Raw genomic sequence first — 24,107 nt, 5'->3', positions numbered from 1 at the left:
TAAGGTAATGTTTGTCACCACCAATTAAAAACTTTTACAAAATAGGACCGTTATAAAACAATTAAACCTTGAAAATGCATTATTCCCTTGGAGAGAAACCCTAGAGGAAATTCTGCTTATTAAAACTGCAATTTTAGTTTCCATTAAAAATGAGAGTAAGACAACAGAAGATCGGCTGGAAAGACAAATTATTTCTTAATGTCAGTTGAGCTTATTTTAAATGAGATAACATATCTATAGCAGGTTGGGTTCAGCATGTTTTTTTGTCTCAACTCATTTATCTAATTCAGTCATCTTGATTATAGTCTCATGGACCATCATTTTCAGAGAGAATTTTGTAACAAACAGCCTACGCACAACAACATACTGATTACTGAACAGTTAATTCTAATTAACTTGGCTATGGGAAGAGAATTTTGATAAAGTTCTAGAATACAAATACTATTTGGTTATCCTGCACCAACAACTACAAAATAAAAAACTGCAGCAATGCTTGCAAATGAAATATCAGAGTGAAACAGATCTAATTTAAAGGAGCAAATGAAAAAATTAAAATCACAAATAATTTATTCTTCTGTTAAGAGTTGATGGAGGAGAGTTTTAAATAGCAATGAAGTACACAGTGGTGGGAAATTGGCACAGAACCTAGAAGCATTTAGTTCATACCTATGTTCCTCACATTTTCAGTTCAAAACTTGATTTAAATTTGCAACCAATATAAAAAAGAAATTTGTTCTGAATTTAAAATTATGGAGGAATGCATCTTTTTATGTCTTATGCATTCAGGTACAGCTTATCATGTAAAAATATAGCAACACATAATAAACATATCTAACTCCTGGGCCAATTTTAGTTATATTTTTAAAAATATTTACCAAGACAGCCTAAATGCATGTATTTCTGTGCAACATATTCTATGATGATGCACCTGAGAAAACAATTGCAGGTTGATCTCAAACAGTTTTGTGTTCTCTATGGCTCTGCTGTTAATCCAAGTGATGGCTAACTCACACGCAACACTAAAAATTAATGCAGTTCACAATGGAGTTTGGCATTTTAAAAAACCTCACTAGAACTTGGTCTTGGTCTCATATTAACCAGTACGAAAATGGACATAAAACAACAAATGCCTTCTTTCTTAACTCTCATATGATAAAGTTTAGACAAGAGTTTTACAAAAGCGCCTATACTATTTTTGTTACATAGAAATGATCCAACTAAAAGTTAAATACACTTATGAAATAAAATACATGTCGACCTATCTATAATTTGTTTTTAAATACTTTGTATATTCAAGCCAGGTTAAATGAACACTTTTTAAAATTCCTTGTTACTGCAATCAGAAAAAGATCACAGCTTGATTTATGTGAAACCATTACAAGACACTTACAAATCCAATCTGAACATTTTCCTGTTACCAAAATAATAATATTACAGAAAATTGCCACTGCTAGAAACCATTTTTACAAAAGAGCTTTGCACAAAATATTTAAAAATTAATTCTTTATACTAGACTGTGTTATTGTCCATGATCATCCTGTCATTAAATAGATGGGGTATTAATTCTGCATACCAGTCTGTCAAGAATGTATGTTGAGCATCTCTCTCTCATACAACAATGAGACTAACACAATAAAGAATGCATCATTTGCCAATCTATATGGGTTTCTGACCTTGCCCAGTGCGTAGTGTACTGCCTTGCATATTCCATATGAAAAACATAATATATAAAATATTGCTGCTGTAAAAATTTTCCCCTTCCCCTTACAAAAGAATCTGTGGAAAAATATCAAATTCCCTTAACCTTCATAAACATACAATGCTGTTCACACATTTCAGCTTGTAACAGTTTGTTTGATGTACAGTTCTAAGCTCCTTGCAAAATTGAGTATTCTCTGTCCAATATTGCCATCTAGAGTACAGATGCAAAATTATTTTAGAAAGACTATCACTTTTGTTTATAAACTAGTCCAGACAGACAATATACTGAAAAGCAGCCATTTATCAACAATGCAGGGTTGTTTTTTCTTCTGTTTCTCTTGTTTCCCAAACTAGATAGACTAGAATATTCTCTTCAAAAGGAGATGTCCACAATACTGAAGAGGCAATACAGCTGCTAAAATTTACTGGTTATTTCCTGATTTTTGTTTTTCTTTCATTGTTGGTAGTTTCCATACTGCCCCTAAGAAGAGAGAGGGAGAGAATGAATGTAAATATACTGTTGGTTTCCTTATTTTCCTAGAACAAAACAACACACTTGGAATATGTCCCAAAGTCATAAGACTTGCACATACTCCTGAACTTTCACTTCTTATAAAGCTAAAGAAGAAGAAGAGGAGTTTGGATTTGATATCCCGCCTTTCACTCCCCTTCCGGAGTCTCAAAGCGGCTAACAATCTCCTTTCCCTTCCTCCCCCACAACAAACACTCTGTGAGGTGAATGGGGCTGAGAGACTTCAAAGAAGTGTGACTGGCCCAAGGTCACCCAGCAGCTGCATGTGGAGGAGCGGAGACGCGAACCCGGTTCCCCAGATTACGTGACTACCGCTCTTAACCACTACACCACACTGGCTCTCGCCAGTGTAATGGCAAATGGGATTTGTTTCAACATTTCAAATGTAAACTTGACACTATTGATTTTCTTTGAAACTAGAACTGGCAATAAAGACCTTCAGACTTTAACTTATTGTTCTGACATTCCAACAAAACCAGCAGATTGAATTTGTTCACCATATTTAAACCCTGCACCTTCAAAACTACAGTGTTCCTACAGTGGCTTACAATTAAAATAAAAATACAGTATATAAATATATTAAAATATAAATAATTAATCTCACTGTAAACAAGTGGTACAGTGACAATAAAGTATTTCTATTAGTAGACCCTGTGGGATGTATTCAACTAAGTTTCACTCAGAGCAGACCAAGTGAAATTAATGGGCATAACTTAGTGTCCATTAATTTCAATGGGTTTATTCTGAGTAATTTAAGTTGAAATTAATGAACATGACTAACTTGATTAATTTCAATGTGTATACACTGAGTAAAATGCAAGTTTGATACAACCTGTATCTAAAAACAGCACCAAAGCCCAGTAGCTAAATTAATTTTGTTTTAGAATTTGACTTTCATTAAATTCACTACACATCAGTTTTGTCAGATTAGCTGTAACCAATTTGTTCTTTCAAAGAGGGCTAAAGAGGATAAAACAATAAGCCTGCAAAGACTGAAAACTGAAATGTGTAATAATTTGTACCTGAAATGACAAACTGAAAGCTAAAATATTAAAATGGGATTACAAAAACTGCACCTGGTCATATCCATAAGGCCTCTGTTGTGGTGGTTGTGGGGGCCCAGGCTGCGTAGGCCGATATCCTCCGTACTGTTGCCCTTGCCCTTGGGGATAACCGGAATACTGAGGTCCTGGAGCATTTTGAGAAGGACCTGAAATAATTTATAGAGCAAAATTAAACAAGGATCAACTCAAACATTAAAACTACAAAGTCAGAAACAAATCATCAAACCATTTCTTTCAAAAAGTCAGAACAGGCTGTTGATCACACCAAAGGGCCCTCTGATCCAGCATCCAATTCTCATATTTCCAACTAGATGCCATGAGGAAACCAGTAGGCAGGACTGGGTGCAACAGCACTTTCCCTGCATGGGATTCCCAAAAATGGGCATTCAGAGCCCTACTGCCTCCATCAGTGGAGGTAAAAAAACAGTCATTGTGGTTAGTAGCCATTGCTAGCCTTGACCTCCATAAACTTGTATAATCGTCTTTACAAGCTATTCAAGTTAGTGGTCATTACTACCTTTTAAGTGAGATAATTCTGTAGTTTAACTAAATACAATGTGAAATACTTTTGTCTGTCCTGAATCTTCCAACAATCAGCTTCATTGGATACTCTTGAATTCTACTATTATGTGAAAGGAAGACAAACTTTTCTCTATCCACTTTATCCACACCGCACATAATTTTACACCTCTATCATGTCCCTTCTTATTCACCTTTTCTCTAAACAAGGAAGGCCTAAATGATACAACCTTTCCTCATGAATCATATAAAGTTCGTGACTCTTCCTTGCATAATATTATAACTCCAGGTTTGCAAGAATTTTTTCTGCTATCCTATCCAGATTTGAAAGATACAAGTCATTTTATATGGTTATCTTTCTTCTTTTACAAACATGACAATTTTGTTAAGCTGAGCTCATAGCAGTGACTTAACAAGGCCAAATTATAATTACCATGTCCCTCTGTTTAAACTCTGGAATAAAGTACAAAGAATACAACCCTTTCCCCCCCTTAATAAATACACCCTGTTGTTTTTGCTTTCTGGCAGGCAGTAAGAGTGTGGGTATGAGCCTAGCAGATAGATGCCCACCAAAGACAAGTGAAGAAACTCTTTTCAAAGCTTTACTTGTCACTTTCCAATCTATCCGCCTTTTCAATAGCTTTTGGTGGCGGAATCTCTTTGTTCTACAATTGGGGAAAAACATTAGAACAAAGCTGTTGGGATCTAGTGTCCAAATTCTTTGATGCCTCCTATAAAGACTCTGCAGGATCCAATTAAACTAAAAGAGCTATGAATATCTAAAAATCAGTAGGGGAACTCTAGTATATAGCCAAGTCCATTTACGCAGTTATTAACTTAACTTGATCCAACACTAGGAAGCATATTTGTTACATATCATATAGTGAGTATGTATCTACAAGCTGACACATTTGTCATTTTGCACTGGTGAAAGACACCGATACCTTCCAATATCCTCTTTGCTCTACCCAGAAAAAAAAATACATACTGCTTAAAGAAGTCTGTTCAACAAAAGCTGCAAACGTGTGGTTTACATCCACAGTACTTGGCCTCCATACTGGGTCAGATCACTGATTCATCTAGTCTCTCTCAAATACAGTAATATTAACATTTCAAATAAAACTATGTTATTGGCTTGTTTCGTGGGACGCGGGTGGCACTGTGGGTAAAACCTCAGCGCCTAGGACTTGCCGATCGTCAGGTCAGCGGTTCAAATCCCCATGGCGGGGTGCGCTCCCGTTGCTAGGTCCCAGCACCTGCCAACCTAGCAGTTCGAAAGCACCCCCGGGTGCAAGTAGATAAATAGGGACCGCTTACTAGCGGGAAGGTAAACGGCATTTCCGTGTGCTGCGCTGGCTCGCCAGATGCAGCTTGTCACGCTGGCCACGTGACCCGGAAGTGTCTTCGGACAGCGCTGGCCCCCGGCCTCTTAAGCGAGATGGGCGCGCAACCCCAGAGTCGGACACGACTGGCCCGTACGGGCAGGGGTACCTTTACTTTACTATTGGCTTATTTAAAAGAGAATGCTGTTTAGGATGGAATCCAGCAGCTAGGAATTAAGTTAAAATTCAAGTCTCACAATGAATGTAAGTACACTACTGAACACTGCTTGCCAATGCTACAAGGGCTGTAGAGGGAAGGCTTTCCAGAGATGACAGCATTTGCCCACTTTGTCCTATTTGCCTTATAGAGGATATCACTTCAATGGTGTACCTTAAGACACCTAAATGGATGCTCAGCGTGATGTCTGACAACTTTCTTCTGAACAGCAAACTCTCATGCCATATCACAAACTACGCTTGGAAGTCCCATCTGTTTCAAAACTAGACATGGTGCGAGCAATGTGGAAGGAAAGACTGGTGTTCAAGGAACACCTGCTAAAAGCCTTCTTGGGCACAAAGTACTAGTACTGCAGTAGTCTGGATGCTGACCAATGTTTATTATATAGCAGTCACACTATAAAGGCTATCTAAAGTTGACTTTAAGAAGGTACTGGTCTTCCGCAGCAGCATCTCCTCCAGCTGGCATTCAGGGATGATGGGAATCTGTTTTTCCAGATGTTTCTGGACTACAACTCCCATCATCCTTGACCTACAACTTTATACTGTAAACCACCCTGTGATCTTTGGATGTAGGGTGGTATAAAAATTTACTAACAACAACACCCTTACTTTTAGATCTGGTATGATTGAGGCAGCCTCATGTTTGTTTAATAGGCAACACTGACTGTTACCAGTCGGGTCTATTCAATGCTGTAAGAACAAAAGGGTGCTTACACACATTAAATTCCCCACTCTCTCCTTTCTACTGCAGCCCCCTGAAAAGCATTTCCTGAGGCCTGGCAAATGGAGCAAGAGGGCTGCAGTGGGAGGCTGGATATCGGAAAGAGCAGGAGACAACAGCAGGGTGGGTATTGCTGCCACTTACCTAGATGCTGCAGGGGCAGGGCTGTGCAGGCACACTGGCAGTGTCCGTCCAATGGTCCCACCCTGCCCTAGCATTGTTCAGGTAAGAAGGCAGTGACAGCTGTGTTGGGAGGGCAGCTCCACCACACCAAACCAGCCACTCTTGGGAGAGTGCAAGTTACCTCTACCTAATTCTCTGCCAGCGCCCCCAATGGCATCTGATGCCTTTGTCTTGGGAAAAGTTTTTCAAGGGTGAAAGGGGCTGCAGTAGGAAGGGGGGTGTTTCAGAATTCCCTTTATATAAGCATCCTTGTACGAATATTGCATTGGATACAACCCAATGAATTCCTTAACCAGGCAGAAATTTGTTCACAGAAGCTTCACTTCAGTGACCTTCAGTTTGCGTGCACAGATTGCAGTCTGCATCTTAGGCAGTTATTCAATGAGGATGAAAATATCTATATTATGTTTACTTCATATTGCAAAATGGTTCAGAGCAAGGTTAGGCACTGATCTTTCTATTTATGTACGAAACAGATTAAAGCTGTAGAAAATATTAAGAGATGCTGAAATTAGAAAAACTAGCACATCAGCAACACTGATTTTGAGAGTTGCTCAATTTGAATAAAAGCAAAAGATAAAACACACAAATGCACTCTATCACAGTCTGTTTCAATTTTAGAACTTATAGGAGACCAAAAATATTGTTTTAAATTAACGCCGTGAAGGCTGTGATGTTGAGTTTATTTCACTTGGAAGTTATACAGAAATAAACAAGACTAACTTTCAAATAATGGCAATTCAAATGTGTGTATTAGGCATATTCTACCTACGTCCTTCCCAATTACTGTGTAGGAAGGGAACTGAGCCAAAGGATGTCAAAAATGATTTTGAAACTGCTGCTTTCAAATGTTACTTTTAACAGAGTGGAGAAGTGTTATCTGAAAACAAATTTTTCAAGGCATATGGTTTACTGGTTAGTTTAATAACAGAAGTGAAAACTCCCCATCCTCTCCCCATAGCCACATGGGGAGTGTGTGTATAATCCTGCTTTATAAACTGCCTGTGGATTTGAACCTTCTGTGACTGTTGGTGCATAAATGCTCTATTGCTGCTGGTAAATTGACATTTTGGTTCCACAGACAGCTACAAAAAGATAAAGGAGTAAACTAAAAGCAGAAAGCCCAGTAATGGGGAAACCGTAGCCTTCCAAAAATGGCTGGATTTCACCTCCCATCCTCTCTGACAATTGGCCATGATGGCCAAGGCTCATGGGAGTTGAAGCTCAATCTCATAGTGCCACAGGTTGTATACCCCTGACTATATATTTACTCACCATAACCTTGCTGCTGCCCAGGGTAACCTTGCTGACCTGGATACTGCTGCTGTTGATAGCCTTGCTGCTGAGGCGGTGCTTGGTAGGCTTCTTGCTGCTGAGCATATTGCGCGTTTCCTGAAACATGAGGTTAAGCAAGGACAGTTAAAGGCACTTTTTCTGGTTCTTTCCCCACTTGTTTTAATATGCACAGTGAACACCACAAAAACAAAATGAAAATCCAGTCTTGATCTCAAAAACTGAACAAAACCAAGAAAACAAACAAACCAAAACAGAAGGAATTAGGCCAAACAAACTGCAGTTAAAGCCAGATTTTGCAAGGCTAAACTGCAGCATTTTTCAGCATCTCTGCCAAATGAGCATTAAGTTTACTGGAACGTGATGTCATGACTTGATAATGCCATGACTATGCTAAATAAATAAAAAAAGGACAAAATTAAAGACAGCTACAGAGCACAAACCAGCTACACAAATCAGCAAGCTGTTTCCTAATGGCACTATATTTGTATGTACACATACACACAAAATATACAACTGGACCAATGGATTTATGTTTAAATAAAAAGGTACGATTTGAATAGATGCTAACGGTGTTTTAGTCATTTTACTGCTGTTAGAAATGACAAATTAAGGTTTAGATGTTGCAAGAAACTATTTTGAATGCTTCAAGTTCCCTGCAGTTCTCAACAGCCAGCGACTAGTAGTCTACAAGAGCTTTGCATGGGCAGGAAATAGGTTATGTTGTGCAAGATTTCGTTCCTTTGTGGAAGGGAAGAGGAAAAGGAATGTATGTGCGCATGTGTGTGTGAAGGTATATAGATACCTCCTTCGTAGTAATGTTGGGAGGAATCCTCATAAGGCCTATCGTAGCCTTGTTCAGGATACGACGGTTGCTGATAACCGTAATCACTATGACCTACATCAATTCGACAAGAGACAGGAAGAAACGTTAATGGCCTCTGAGTGAAAATCCTAAGAAGTTTTCATCTTACTGAAAAATCAGTGTCAGCTGGAAATACATTAAAAAGAACCTTCAAATTGATTTAGAAGGATTTACCAATAGGATTTCCTTTTATACGGAATTAACACGTGATATGAAAAAGTCAGCTAATGAAGTAGTTCTAGCAACTTCACAGTGAGGGATAGTCTTAAGCTTCTGATCATCTTTGTTGTGGGGGGGTGGGGAGTACTTTTGTCTTTTTTTATAAAAATGAAAGCATTTAGTCCTTTCACATGTAAATAACCTGAATTTAATTAGAATGAACAAAGAAACCAATTATCATACACCTGTTCTACTGATTTCCAATTCAAAAGCATATGCTGCTAAAAGTAGCATACACTACAATGAACTTCCAAAAAACTTCATTGCTTTTTTTTGGTATGGCATATCTAAAAAATAATACTTATCTTCCCCTGCCCCAATGTAACTATTATCCACAGCAATCCTTTGGGGGGGGGGACACAAGAGAAAGGACAGCTTTCCTTCCAAATTCTCCTTTATCGTATAAGCGCAATGAGTAAATGCTATGGACACCTGCCATTAGGATCCAGTTGGTAAAAGAAACATCCTACCTGATGCTTGCTTTAAGTTCTCACATATTTCTTCTGCTTGTAATTAGAAATCTACTTCATTAAGTAATATTGACCATGGTCAGTAATAATATGCTTCTTTTAGTTAAAAAGTAGTACTACATTTTTCAAAATGCTTTCAACTTTTGTGGCTACTATCTGTATATAAAATCATTCCTGATCACAGGCATCCCAAATTTTAATCAACTGCATATTCCATATCCTGCTACTTTTTGTCAGTTAAAAATGCCTTTTCATAATTAAAGACATGATTTGCAGATCATGTTATACAAGACAACTCTTGCATTTGCCAAACAGAAAAGAACAGAGCAGAACATAGTGGCTCTAATTCATCTAGCTGCAAATGGACTTTCCAAAATGTTCACAAAAGTTACCTATGCCACAGCTGAAAACATAATTTTATGTATTTTATACCATTTATAAGCCACTCTATAGTTCACGTTCTCTTGGCGGCTTACACTTTTGGTTTGGTCTTGTGCATAACATCTAGCAGCCAGATAAGACACAGTATGACTTCCAAGGGGGAAGTTGTAGCAGTGATTGATAGAATTTGCAAGAATGCTTTTGTGTGACTCTGCCTTACCATACTTTTTACATGTTACAAAACTGGCTCTAACTTGAACCATAATTAGGGGTGTGGAAATCTGATTTCCTAACATGTGGATTAAGTAAACCATGAAAATGATGGTGATGAATGATAAAAATGTGGTAAAATACCAGCAAATTCTATCTGAACACGTTAAAAAACACACACCACACAATTAATTTGCAACAAATAGTTGCTCTGAAAAAGGTATTATATTGTGTGCCACAAATTAATGCACAAAGTGTCATGTTAGCTCTTACAGCAGCAATGAATCCATCAATATATTTTTATTTTGCCTTTGCTACCATACATTAAAATTGAATTTAAAAATTTCATTTCCTGAGGAACATCCTTACACTTCCCTATAATATACGATAAGAATTTCTAATTTAAGAGAAAATTTTACAATGCTAAGAATTTGTACTTCCCAAAATTATGTGATTTCCAAAATGAGAAAAATGTTTAAAGGAAAAATTGAATTATCTAGAATTCTGCAATACAAGCATAGAATGCAGCCATGAACTGAGTCAAAGTAATTTCAGCCACAGCTTGCTCTTTAAAACACACAGAGGGAAAAGACTTTGAAAGCATATTGGTTGTTTTTTAACAGCTCTTAAGTAAGTATTGAGCTTTAAAATTTCTTTTTATAAGCAAAATGATACTGAAAAGCAGACATAATACATGACTGCATCAAGTGTCCTACAAACAGTGAAGAATCTAAGATATCTCGAGCCAAAAGAGGGAATTCTGATAAAATCTGTATCAGGGTACTAGAACTGAAGTTACAAAGTTTATACTTTGAGTGAGCTGTAAAATAAAGTTATCCGTAGGGTTTCAGATTACTGAACTTGCAAGCTTTAGTAAATATAAGAAGTGTTCTAGTGATCAGTTGCTAAAAGTTGTTCATCAAATAGCTTTATATATAATGGGCAGGTATGTAAAATGGGAAAATTAATATTATGAGAGATTACCATCAGGGTAATATTGCTGGTTCATGCCTTCTGGAGGACCTTGTCCACCATGACTGTATTGGTCCCCATAATAGTCTTCCTGGCCTGAGTACTGCTGTGGTGGGCCTGAAAAACCACAACCAGTCAATATGTAAATAACTTATTTTCTCTGTTAGCACGCTCACTAATTTCTCAGTTTACTATGAGAAACAGTCCTCATCTAAGACTTCCCCCACCCGTGTCACTGTGTTTCAGAAAGCATACTTAATGCTTGTGACTAAACAGGTATGTATTATATATATACAGCAACTTGACTGAATTATATACCCAAGATGATGCGAATATAAATTTCTAAAAACAGAAAGACAATATCTATATATGTATATATATACACATACTTGTTGCTCTTAAAAAAAGAAAAGAAAAAGTAGATAGTTGTTGAAAACCATCTCATCTTGTCTAGTGTGCAACTGGTCAATTCCAGTCTACATTAGTACAGATTGTACAGTATTCCATATACTGAACATAGATTTAAGCGAAGTTTTATCTTTTTTATATAACTTTTGATTCAAAAAAGAAAATTAGAAGAGAAAAATATAGCTTTCAACATTTAATTCCAAAATTGTGACCTTTTGGCTTCAAGTACTATTTTGGGGAAAACATAATAGTACAGGATTGGAAATAGCCACTTGTTTGGGGATTTGCCTTCATGTTCTGAGGCAGAAAAGCTTTGCAAAAGCTAACTCTTTTAGGCCTGATAAACAGAGCAGGCAGGTGCACACGTAAAATTGTGTACTATAAACTTTTGTGCCCTTCTCTGAAAAGTTTAGATAAATACAGAATGTATGTCAAGAATATAGATAGAACAGGATATAGGTAAGAAAATCAGCTGAAAGTTTTTCTTATGTGTTAATTAATCAAGTAGTCAAATTGGCAACTTTGAATCTTACCTTGCTGTGGTGGTCTGTATGGAGGAATCTGCCTCTGTCCTATCATATGGTTTCCTTGGTTAACTTGACCCATCATTGCCATTGGTGGCTGCTGTCCCTGATAATGTTGCCCACCTCCCTGGGGCATGTTATACTGTTGAGAAGGCGGCTGCTGGTGCATCATTGGGCCTACAGTGAGAAAAGCCATAGCAACATTTTATGCATTCATTCTAACTATAACCTACATTCAAGACAAACAAAAAGAAACATTAGCTTTTCTAATTATCAGCTTTGACAAATAACAATTTTGGGGCACCAGAAACACAAAATGTATTGCAAATCTTTTTCTACAAGATAAACAAAAAGTAGTTTAAGGCTAATATGAAAAATATAGTAGTTAATAGACAAAAACATATAGGGATAGGCAGAAGCTGCTCAAAAAGAAAGATGGCCAAACCTTATACTGTAAAGTGTTGAATATGCTAGAAAAGTTTCATTGGCTTCAGCTGATCTAGCATAGTACAGGATCTTGAAGACTATAATCTAAGATTTCCTGCAACACAACCTTGTGTTTGCTTTAACAATTTGCTAAAACCCTGCTTCAGGTCCTCTGTGTGAAAGACTTGGAAAACCTGTCAACATATAATTTTAGGTACCTTTTCTCTTTATTATAATCACAGTGGTGTGCCAACTCTACTTCTTCCTACCTACAGACTAAAACCTGCTATGATTTAAACAGTTGTTCACAAAAACCTTGTTCTCACTGTGTGGCAAACTGTAGAAAATCCAAGTTGCTTGGATTCACAGCTGCTCTGTCTGGCTCACTTTGCTTTTCTGAACTCTTAACTGATAAAAAAACCTATTTTTTCAACAAGTAAAGATCAGAAACCAACTCTACTTTTCAATAGCATAACTCAGTTCCAAATAAACACCTTGAAATCATTTTATTTTATTTGATGAAAAGGAGGAATTTTATGCTGTGAACCACCCTGAGATCTTCGGATGAAGGGTGGTATACAAATTAAATAAAGAGAAATAATAAAATAATAATAAAGAGTAGAAATTTATTCTTTTACCTTGATTTGGTTGCATGGTTATATTTGGTCTAGGACCATAGTTTGCCATAGGCTGTCCTTGGCTCATTGTCATCTGATTCTGTCCAGGCATGCTTTGAGAGGATGGCACTGAATGATTATAACCTCCCATGGACCCATGACTATTTGAAGGCATGTTCATGGAACTGTTTGTCATGTTGAGCTGGTTGGGTCCAGGCCCCTGCATAGGCATGTGATTAGGTCCTTTGAAGAAAAATAATTTCTATATTAATGTCTTGAAACACACAATCACAGGGCTATGGTGCTCATTTAAAAATCATCTAGGCTGCTCAATAAGGTTTGTCACTTAAACACAACACACTTAGAAGATTGAAATTTCCTGCATATTTAGTCATACTGCCCTTCCAAAAGAAGTAACATTTTGCATCACTGTTAGCATTTCCTACATTGACTAAAGCTTTGTACATGCTGAATGTAGCACTCTATTGATGACCCAAAGTCACGTTTATACAGATTTGAAACATTTTAATTAATACCCGAAATGGTTAAAACAGTGGTATGGTTAAACAATGGAATTTGTTGACACAAGATGTAGCGATAGCCACCAACTTGGATGGCTTTAAAAGAGCATTAGACAAATTCATGGTGTATAGGACCATCAATGGCTGCATTCTCCTCCATCCTTGGAGGCAATATGCCTCCATATACCAGCTACAAGTGGAGGGAATGCTGTTGTTTGCACATCCTGCTTGCAAGCTTTGCACAGTAATCTGGTTGGCCACTGTGAGAACAAGATGCTTAACTAGATGGGCCTTTGGTCTGATCCAGCATGGCTTTTCTTGTGTTGTTATGGTATTCAAACAGTAGGGTGGGATTCCTTCTTCAATGACATTTTGTGTGCTATTGCCAATCTTTCCCCAGAAAAATACAGCCTAATAAAACTGATAAAAACATGAAACACTGTTTTGCTTTTATCCTGCAAGCACTGACATGTCACACACTTTTATTCTGTAATAAAAACTTGACTTCAAGTTTAGAACGGAAAAAATCATGTTGAGGTATTGTACACAACTTGCTTGATATACAGCCCTCCCCCCGCCATTGTACCATAGAGAAGATTAGTAGAAATTAGATTTTCTGTCTAAGTGACTTTTCCTTAAGCTTCACCTCTTACATATCACACTAACTTAGATGTGATAGCATGAGATAATCTTTCAGTGAGAATTTATTCAACCACAGGCCAGTACCTTTCTTCAGAAAGCCTTCTAAACACAGCTGTAACTGTATGGTTTCAGACAGACTAAATTTAGCCAGTTCTGTTCAGAGGAATGCTGTGTGTCAGCTACATCAAAGCCCAAGGGCAGCCTGATAAACACAGAATACAGGTCACATAGCTCTGTAGCTAACAAACTTAGAGAGCTTGTACTCAGGGGGCATTCAAAGCAGTTTTGTCATCAACAATCTTCTATCCCTTGAGCCCACATGTTGTTTCAGTTGCTGAGCAACCCTGGTGTTAATGTCTTCTTGGAGAAAAAACTTACCAGGCATCTGGCCGTTCATCTGGTTCTGCATGTGCGGTGCAGGAGGGCCCCCACCTACCATACCATCTGAACCCATATTGTGAGAACGTGGAGGTGGGGGAGGGCCGCTCTGACTCATTCCTCCTGGACCCATTGGCATATTCTGTGTGGGTGGCTGAAAGACAATTTAATGAAACAGAAGAAGTTAGTACAATAAATACCCATCATATACATGTGGTACATTAACCAAGTTCTTCAGCATGTGCCTTGCTTCTCCTGATATATTAAACTTCCCTCAATGACTGGTAAGACTTTGCAGCACAGCACTATCTTCCAGTATGACCATTCCAACACAGACTTTCTCCTCACAATTCAGGCTGTTTATTTAGAATGTCAACCTTTTTATCTGTACCTGCTACAAAATAAATTCAGGATTTTGCTTTAATGTTGAATATGAAAACAGGCTCCCTAGGAAGGTGCTGGACTCCCTAGGAAGGTGCTGGTTTCTAAGCAGTTTGAATGGCCATCTGTCATGGATGCTTTAGTTGAGATTTTGGCGTGGCAGGGGGTTGAACTAGCTGACTTCAGGGTGCCTGTGGGGAGCATGAGACTCTTAATTGTAAGGTTGTGGGTTTGAGTCCCAAGTTGGGCAAAAAGATTCCTGCACTGCAGGGGGTTGGACTTGATGACTTTTGTCATCCCTTCCAACTCTACAATTCTATGATTCTATGATTAAGTGAGTCATCCCATAAATTCCCGCAGGGACACTGGGATAGAGCAAAAAAATTCTGCTCAGGGAAGAGCATTCTATTGCACTCAAAGAAGAGGAAGCAGGCAATTTTTGCTGATTCCCCCCTCTACTTCCAACCACCTGAAAATCTGCTCCGGAGGGTTGAAGAGGTGTTTGAGGTGGTATGCAGGTGGTATGCAGAATTTCAGAGAAAAATCTTCAAAAATCAACTCCCCTATTACATCAGCAAAAGGCTTAATGCAAAAGTTTAGAGGGAAAGCAAAATGAAGGTATATAAATGCATGGCAGTCTCCTCTAGGAAAGTCAAAGAAGGGAACTTCAAAGGACAGACTACCCATCATACTTCCCATGAGAATCTCCCACGAACAGGGAAGGCTCTTATCATACAGCTGTGTAAACAGACCTGTGAAGTAATCATGAGACACTATTCCCAGGGGAAACTTACCATCTGGTGTAAACCCTGTACATACAGGGGGCATGATGGTGCAATGGAAGTGATAAGTGGTGGTGGGAGTCACCATGCTAAAAAAAAAAAAGGTAAGCCTAGAGAGGAAGACTTTCTGCCCTGCCCTTTGCAGCAGAATGACAGTAGTTGCAATTTTAATACTTTTTAGTTTCTGGTTTTGGCCCAGCAGCTTTAAGTGCCTCTGAACCCAGGGGTTGTTGGAGGACCACATACCCTCGGTAAACTATTCAAAACCCACGCACTCTTACCTTTTAAAAAAACCTACTGGGTAATGGGAAATGTGATGTGGATGGCCAATGTGAGGGATGCATAGACAGCTGGCCTGCCCTATACACTTGAGACAATAGCAAACTGTTTTGGACCCTATTAAATTTTGTTTCTTGGACCTTCTATTATACCTAATCCACCAAAACTTGGCCTTTTTCACCACATCTACCTGAAGCATCTTGAACCCAAAGACATATGTTATCAATGTGGCACACCAGGGGTGGCAGTGAAACATGTAATCTAGTCATGCCCTATAGTGGCACAGTTCTGGAAAGAAGTCATTGTCTGTGTTAACTCCATCCTGGGAAAATCCTGAAAGGTCCCCTGCCTGAAACCCTGATGAACTTCTGCCAGTCAGAGCAGACAGTGCTGAGCTAAATAGATCAATGCTCTGACTCAGTAAAAGGCAGATTCCTATGTTCCTAAGTTTCATTTCTAAAATGCATATTAGACCTGAAGAAACTATATAGCCATTCTTGTGGAACAGCTAAGTTCAGGACTGAGGTTTCAAACTTACACATCTTTCACAAACAAGATTATTAAGTGTACTTCTTTACCTAAAGAGTTGAAGTTTCCTTGGTACCCACTATCAGATCATGAAAGTCAGCGAGTGGGTTACTGAGTTACCAGAAGCAGACATAACAGGAAAGAAACTATGAGTTTCACTTTTAACTAAGACACTGGAACTAAATGTGTGTAGATAAATACATGAACAAGAGAAACAAGATTCTGAAACTTGCATCAATTCAGTACATGTTAATTCTTTTAAATAGAGAAGTCCAGTATAGGATAAGGATTTTTGAAACATTTTTAAAATCGTACTTGGTTTACATGTGTATAACCATGCAATAAATACAGTTATTCATGCTTAAGGGAAAACATGTTTGGATCCAATTTTCAAAAAGCTAAGGCATCTAAAAACACTAAATAAACAAGCTATGACTTTCATGGATGTTAAAGATGTTATATTAAGATAAACATTTGCATAAAAGTGTCAAGACAACTATTCTTTCAGACATTAGCAGAATGTTTAAGTTTGAATAATATTAGTAAGGTTTTCCCAGAGGACAGGGCTGAACAAATAATTTGTTTGCTTCAAGAAGTCTATAAAGAAAAACAGGTAAGTATAAATGAATCTGTTTTCAGATTTCTTCTTTAGGTGTTCAGCTATTTTTTAAAAGCCCTAGCCTGTACATTTCTTCCACTCTTTCATCCATTGTCTATTTATCGCCTTACTTCTAATTCTTTTGCAATAAGCGTATTTTTTAACTCTAGGTACAAGAAAGATTTCAGGTAGTTGCAAGCAGAGATGGGCAAATTCCCCATGCCAAGCTTGGAATTTGTCTTAAAAAAAATGTTCTCCTCAAATGCAGAAAGAAGTGGATCGCCCAACAACCCATCGCACTTCCCACTCATCTATCCATCTCTCCCCACCCACCGCACAAAAAGAATTGTGGCAACAGCAAGGGGAGGTAGAGACATCTAGTATTTTGCTATGGCTCCATACCATATGCAAGAAGCACTGTGTAGTGCAACTTTCTCAACACTGGCATAACTAGAATTCCTAGAACACCTTGCAGCTGGCACGCAGCCACAATAGCATCCTTTCTTCCCTGCCAGAGCAGCATATTTAAGAGGGTGGGAGGAAGGGACAGTCCAAGTTCCTCTCCTGCTCAGTTTATAGGTGGAGAATAGAAGTCAACCTAATTAGTCTTCCAAGCTGTATTTGGATAAAGTTCAAATTTATTATGAATAACAAAAGTAGCCAACCTGGTACTCTTCAGAAGCTTTGGGCTACAATTCCCATCCACTGCCCAAGCCAGCATGACCAATGCTCTAGTCTGATGCGAGTGGCACTCCAACAGCATCTAGAGGGCACCATTTCAGCCACCTCCCAATTACAACAGGTCTGGCACCAACTGTTGCCCAAGTCAGGCACTGGCTAAAAATGTGCCCCTCACCAGACCAGCCTGCTACCTACGAACTCAATGGCTCCAGCTGGTGGTGTGTAGAGGCATCACTTCGTGTGGAAGTCGAGTTTGGTTCTCATCCATGGCAGCTGGCTAGCCACCCATCTCTACTTCCCTATCTGGCCTGGGAGTTTCTTGAGAATGGAAAAAGGCCTCCTTCACAGAGCCAGGCATTTGGGCAAGGTGGTTAGGTGTTTGGTTGACCACAGCAGCTAGATAGACTTTAACAATTCTAAAGCTTACTTTTTCTGTTTTAAAAGTCCTTTTAAGCCACTCTGGCAAACTGCAGTACCACCACAGGCATTCTTGCACAGAAAGGCTGGATCTCGTTAATGGCTTTTGGTCTTCTCTAAGAACCAAGGTGCCAGAGAAGTTTTCTGCAGTGGTGCTCCTGCCACCATAGAAAATATTTTTTGAAAAAGAGGGGGCAGTGGGGAGACGATGTTGATGGTGCCGCACTGTGCTGTAAAGAAAAGGGTGTGTTGGGGACATCAGCAACAAAAACTAGCATGGAGGTAACAGAAAACAGTGATGTGTTTTTGGTTAACAACTCTTGTAAGGCTTGTAAGGTTTGTGATGAGGTACTATGAAACCATAGGGCACAACCGTAGTGTGTTAAGTGGCATTTTCAACCAACTGAATATTAGGGTAAGTTGCATTAAATGGGTTGGCTCCAAATAACTGTGGGTGGAAGGAAAATAGCTGCAAGTGCTTGGAGAAGAAGTTGTATTACAGCTCATGCAATGCTATGCTAAGTAGATTCTATAGCAATTATCATGCTTCCACTTGTGCAAGTAGTTATGCAACCTCTTACGCAAGCAAAAAAAGGACACCTTTGAATTTAGCTTTACTTTCCCCATGGAAAACCCTAACATGAGATCCCAAACTGCATCAAAAAAGGGAAACCAAAATAATCAAGCTGATGGAGCAACTTGTCTGAGGAAAGATTATAACCTTTGCACCTATTAGTTTAGAGAAGATAGAGCTGTATAAAATTAAGTATAGTATAGAGAAAGTGGATAGAGAAAAGTTTTTCTATTTCTTTCTTGTAACACTAGAACTCAGGGAAGATACAGGGCAAAAGAAAGTACTTCTTCATAACGCTAAGCTATGGAATTCACTCCCACAAGAGTCAGTGATGGCCACCAAACTAGGACAGCTTCAAAAGAGAATCAGACCTTTGGCCTGATCCAGCAGACTCTTCTTATGTCCTTATGCCCTTCAGCAACTGGAAGAATTAGTTGCATGGAGTTAGTATTTTAAAAACAAAATGTATCACTGTACCATATCCATAAAGAGACTTGGTAATCTGTGCTAAAGGTACAATCTAATCATTTATTTTATTTATTAGATTTATATACTGCTCTTTATCATAAGATCTCAGGGCAGTTCACAGAATAAAATACAGGATAAAAACAAGTAAATAAGTAAAACAAATCAGCAAAACAGGAATCCCCCTTCCCACATACACATTTAAAAGGCTGTGGAATAGTAATCAGCCAAAGGAACGCTTTTGCCTGTCACCTAAAAACATATAGTGAAGGTGCTAATCAAATCTCCCTGGGGGCAGCATTCTACAAATGGGGAGCCACTACAGAGAAGGCCCGTTCTCATGTTGCCACCCTTCAGATCTCACATGGAGGAAGCACACAAAAAAGGGCCCCCAATGAACTTAGAATCTGGGACATTTATATGGGGAGAGGCGGTCCTTCAGGTATTGCGGTCCTGAGCCATTTAAGACTTTATAAGTCAAAACCAGCAATCTGAATTGGGCTGGTTTTAATTATGACTGATCCTGTATTAATAATTACAGCCTTTTCAATGAAATCAAGCAGGTGTTATTCACAAGGTTCTATTTTAGTAATATACTGCAAATAGAGATATATGGGGCAGAGATGTTTGTTACAAGGTAGAAGATGCCATGCAGAAAAATTAGTACAGATATTTGTGATTAAACTTTTCTTTAGGTACATTTTTTACATTAGAAAGAACACACACAATTGTCTTTACAAGGTACTTACTGGTGGCAGTATAGATTGCATATTTTGATTGGAGTCTGCTATTGTGGCTAGGTAGACCAAGTTTGTATGCAACAATTGCTGATAACTATAAGAAAGCAGAGAATGTTTACAGTTTAAGGTTAAAGATTCTCATGTCACTACTGTCAAAAACTGCCATGTAGCTATTCTAACGGCAGTCTCTTATGAAGACTTTGTACTGGACTACACTTAAAAACAACTCAGAAACAGGAATTGGTATAGAACACTCAAATTTTGGTCTCCACACAATGGCTATTAATTAGTTTTAGGCACCACTTCTAGGTGCTGCTTCTGACATCTTAAAGCTCTTAAAAGCCTTATTCCCACATATCCAAAGTACATTCCTGTGTAGATGGTTGATAGTTGAATGAGGTCTTTTGGGTAATGCTGGTTGTAGGGACCACACCATTGTCTTAACTTGCCTATTCAAAATTTTACACCATGATGGCCCACACATATGTATGTGCATGTCACAAAACAGATATACCAGGCACATCCAACTTTCAAGAGACTGCGATCCACTCCCAGTATAAAAACCCAATCCTTCCTTCCCCCTCCTCCCTCCATCACAGTGAGCCACACAGCTGATGTGGATTCCGATCACACTTGCCCTCCCTCCTTCCCCCTCCCACCTTCCCCCTCATTGTCAAAGGGACCCAGTGCCGGGGCTGCCACAGCAGCCAGGCCGTGGCAGGCAAGCAGACAAGGAATGTCACCGCCCCCCCGCTGCTGGGTCTTGTAGCTGCCGCTGCCACGGCCAGGCCGGGCAACATCCCTTGCGCTTCCCGTCCAGCCCGGCATTTCCTGCTGTGGCGGTGGCAGGACCCAGTGCCAGGGGGCGACAACATTCCCGCGATTGACCAGGATCACTCCCCCAATCTACTGGTTGATCACAATTGAACAGTTGGATATGTCTGAGATATACTAACCAGCTAACTGAACATAAAAAATATTACTTGTACCAACCAATACTGTACAATAATGCTATATAAACAGAAGTTAGAGATTATGCACTTGCTTGCATAATGTGTTTTGTGCACCTGAAAAACCTGTTCTGTATGCACAGCACATTACTTTAGAGCATGGTTAAAGTGAACATGGCAAGAGTGAACATGAATTACATTCAGGTAATTAACTTACTGAGAGCACTCTGAAGTTTTGCCTTTGTTCTGGTAGTCCATTATACACTGAATGAGATGGTTGTTTTCATCCAACAACTGTAATAATAAAACAGATTCTCAATAAGGTCAATCATTCAAGCACCCACTGAACTCTATTCTTCCGAATCTCTTTTTGAAAGTTTAGCAAAAGACCTTTTCCTTCTTTCAGAGTCGCTGCCTATCATAGCAACAGGATTACTGATCTCAACTGGAGCTAGATTTTGTCACAATCTGTCTTTTCAACCCAGATCATAAACTTTCTTGGTCCCTCTTGTGGAATCCCAAGTTCAGCTTCATTACCACTGCTATTTGTCTGTTGTACTTTTTCCTCAATAAGGGGGAGGGTACAGCAACTATGTAACTGATTTTCCCAGTTTCCCTTTTAGCTATCAAGAACTTCAAGTTCTACCAGAATCTTAAGCATACTTAAACTTTAATAGTGGTATTAAGAATGACAGAATTAGAACAGTCAGACAACCTAAAATCAAAGAAGCTTCATTTGAGTAAGTGCGGGCAATTACCGTAGGTATTTTGAAGCAGTAAAACTGCTGGAACACTTTAGTTTCCTAGTCATACATAGATTATTCCTTTCCCTCCCCACCCCCACAATAATTATTTACTCATAATTTTTAGAAGGAAAAAAATAGGAATTTCTGCGTTCAAGAAATGTCAATTGGAGCTATGACACTTCATTTTTCTTGTCTTATGCAGTCACTGTAAAAGACAAAAAAATCTACTATAACTACTTCTATTACTTCAGTTAGTTAAAAGCATCAAATTCTTGATTCTACACTTATGAAGTTAGCTACCAGAGATAATATAGAACTTAAAACTGTGTAGTTTACTTAAACAGAATCAATACTCAAGCACCAGTTTGAGCAAATGAAAGTACTTCACATATATTATATTATTGTAATTGTGAGACCACCACTGATAGATCAGTCTTATTAGTTCCATATTGCAGATGGGGAGGAGGTGACTTAAGATGAAACTGTATGGTTTAAAAAATCCACCACGCCCAAAAAGAAATGTAACTTCTAGTTCAGCCATTTAGAAACAGTTCTGGGACTTCAATGAATTGGTGTTAAAACTGTAGCCTCAATGTCTTCAAAAGAATGCAGACCATCAAATTCTTAGTTAACTACCACTGCCATGAATTAAGCAACACCAGAAACCATAATATCTATATGCTTTCCACAGTGATCTTTCCAGTTCTGCAAGTGTTTCCACCATCAGGTTTCTCAAGTTTTCAACAGTACTTTTGCATCACAAATATATATTTAGCATCTTAACAGTCCCATACCCTATTACTAACCTCTCCATTACCAGCCCACCCTCCTTTTCCATCATTTTCCCTGAAGCATAACGATTTAACTTACAGCAACTCTTTAAAATCTTCACTCTTCTAAACTACTTAACTTACTGTAAAAGTACTTCAGCTGAAACATACACCTCCAGTTGCAAGTTCTTTTAATATCAACTGCTCCCCAATTTTCATACTGAAACAGTAGGTAAGAGCTATGATTTCTCTTATACTCTGCCTTCACCACTGCATTAATCCTGAATGCCTGCTCTTACATTACTCAGTAATTAATGATTTGTGCCCCCCCCACCTCAGTAGATCATGAGTTAGCAACATGCTGGATGCTGTGGGCTTTCGGGGTGGGGAGAAGAGGTAGGAGAGAGAATCACTTATAATTAGTGGGACATCTCTGACATTTTCACATGCATGTAACAAGATTTTCTGCAATTTCTTGAGCAATTCCAGCTAATGCACTCCTCCTTCCCCTCCCCTATAATCCATTTAGCTCTACGCTTCTCTTCCACTCCATGATTATGTTGTGTGGGGCCACTGCTTGAGCTTTCCCGATTTCCAACATTTATTATCATTTATTTCATTTCTATCCCACGTTCAGGGCCTTCAAGTGGCATGCCATGGCTCTCCCCTTCCTCATTTAACCCCCACCCACCCTCAAATAACCCTATTGAGTTCGGCTGAGCTGAGAAGCAGTGACTGGCCCAAGGCCACCCAGAGGCCATCAAGGCGGAGTGGGCATTTGAACCCTGGTCTCCCAGGTCCTAATCCCACACTTTTAAACCTACTACTAAAACCGCACTGCCGATCTCGACGAATGCAAGTCACAATACTACTACTACTGACTTTCAGAAGACATCTGAAGGCAGCGCTGCTTAGGGAAACTTTTAATATTTCATGAATGATTGTACTTAAATATTTTGCTGGAAGCTGCCCAGAGTGGCTGGGGAAGCCCAGCCAGATGGGCGGAGTATAAATTATTATTATTATTACTACCGTTACTACTATTTAAAGTGGAAAGTCGGTGTTGGATATTCAAGCCACCTCTACCCCACCCCTCCCTTCAACCCCTTCATAGGGGAAGTCACAATAGCGGCCTACCTCGCAGGGCTGCCACAACTGCAACCCCTCCATTAAGCGGGGAGGTGTTGGGACAGGGAAAGAGAAAGGAAAAGCGCCACATTAAAACGGCTAAGGACTACTTTTTGGGGCTCCCAACGTCCCGAGCAGCCCCAGGCGCGAGCCGGGGCTCCGACCTCCCTCACCCGCCCCCCCTGTAATGAGCCCCAGCCCCGGCTGCCTGGCCCGGCCTAGGCCCCTCAGCCCACCTTCTGGATGGCAGCCGGCGTGATCTCGCCCTTCCCCCGCTGCCTGGGGGCTGCGAACGCCACCGACATCTTGGGCCCCCGCGCGAAGACGGGCCTCGGCGCGCACCGCGGCGGCTCCCCGCTCCTCCTCCTTCTCCTTCCTGCCCCCTCCCACCTCTGAGGCCACAGCGGCGACAGCGGCGGCAAAGCCCTGGGAAGAACAGCAGCGAGCTGTGGAGGAGGAAGCGGTTACCCGTTGGGCCGAGCCATCGCCACTCTCAAAACAGGGGAGGGGACGGGGCAACGTCCTGGCCAACGGCGACATCGGGCGCCACCGTGCCCCGGCGGCGCGGCGCTGCTTTCGACTCAGCTCCCCGTAGCTCCGTTTCCAAACGGAACGGTCCCCGTTGCCGTCCGGAAAATGCGCCCGTGAGGACTGTTAGCGAGCGCACCCCTTCGCTGCGACAATGGTACGTTCCTACCCGACCTCCTTCGAGCGATGACAAATGTTACAGCCCCAGAGGAGGGGGCGGTCGGGAGAGAAGTTCTCTGTTGATCTGTTCCTGCCCCCTCCCCCCGAGTTCCTCGCATCATTGGTCCAGCCCACTCTTTTCTGAGCCTGGCGTTTCCCTTTCAAGTCGCGAG

At 39.8% G+C, this 24,107-nt stretch overlaps 1 protein-coding gene across 5 annotated transcripts; it reads right to left on the bottom strand.

Moving 5' to 3' along the window:
- Window positions 1-549: 549 nt before the first annotated feature.
- SS18 (SS18 subunit of BAF chromatin remodeling complex) lies at window positions 550-23,880 on the bottom strand. 5 transcript variants are annotated; one of them, XM_053396344.1, is made up of 11 exons: window positions 23,716-23,880; window positions 20,821-20,897; window positions 19,663-19,747; window positions 14,209-14,362; window positions 12,689-12,910; window positions 11,634-11,801; window positions 10,705-10,809; window positions 8,381-8,473; window positions 7,558-7,674; window positions 3,310-3,443; window positions 550-2,182 (listed from the first exon to the last, which is right to left on the bottom strand). In XM_053396344.1, the coding sequence occupies exons 1-11, from the start codon at window positions 23,785-23,787 to the stop codon at window positions 2,156-2,158; spliced, it is 1,254 nt and encodes a 417-aa protein (XP_053252319.1). In that variant the 5' UTR covers window positions 23,788-23,880; the 3' UTR covers window positions 550-2,155. The 5 variants fall into 5 exon arrangements, with proteins under 5 accessions (XP_053252319.1, XP_053252320.1, XP_053252321.1 ...); XM_053396345.1 differs by lacking the exon at window positions 23,716-23,880 and adding an exon at window positions 23,484-23,685; XM_053396346.1 differs by lacking the exon at window positions 8,381-8,473 and having other exon boundaries at window positions 23,716-23,870.
- Between the last annotated feature and the right edge of the window lie 227 nt (window positions 23,881-24,107).

The sequence above is a fragment of the Podarcis raffonei genome, chromosome 7, assembly GCF_027172205.1.
Source record: "Podarcis raffonei isolate rPodRaf1 chromosome 7, rPodRaf1.pri, whole genome shotgun sequence".
NCBI lineage: Eukaryota > Metazoa > Chordata > Lepidosauria > Squamata > Lacertidae > Podarcis > Podarcis raffonei.
This window is presented reverse-complemented; position numbering and strand designations above follow the sequence as displayed.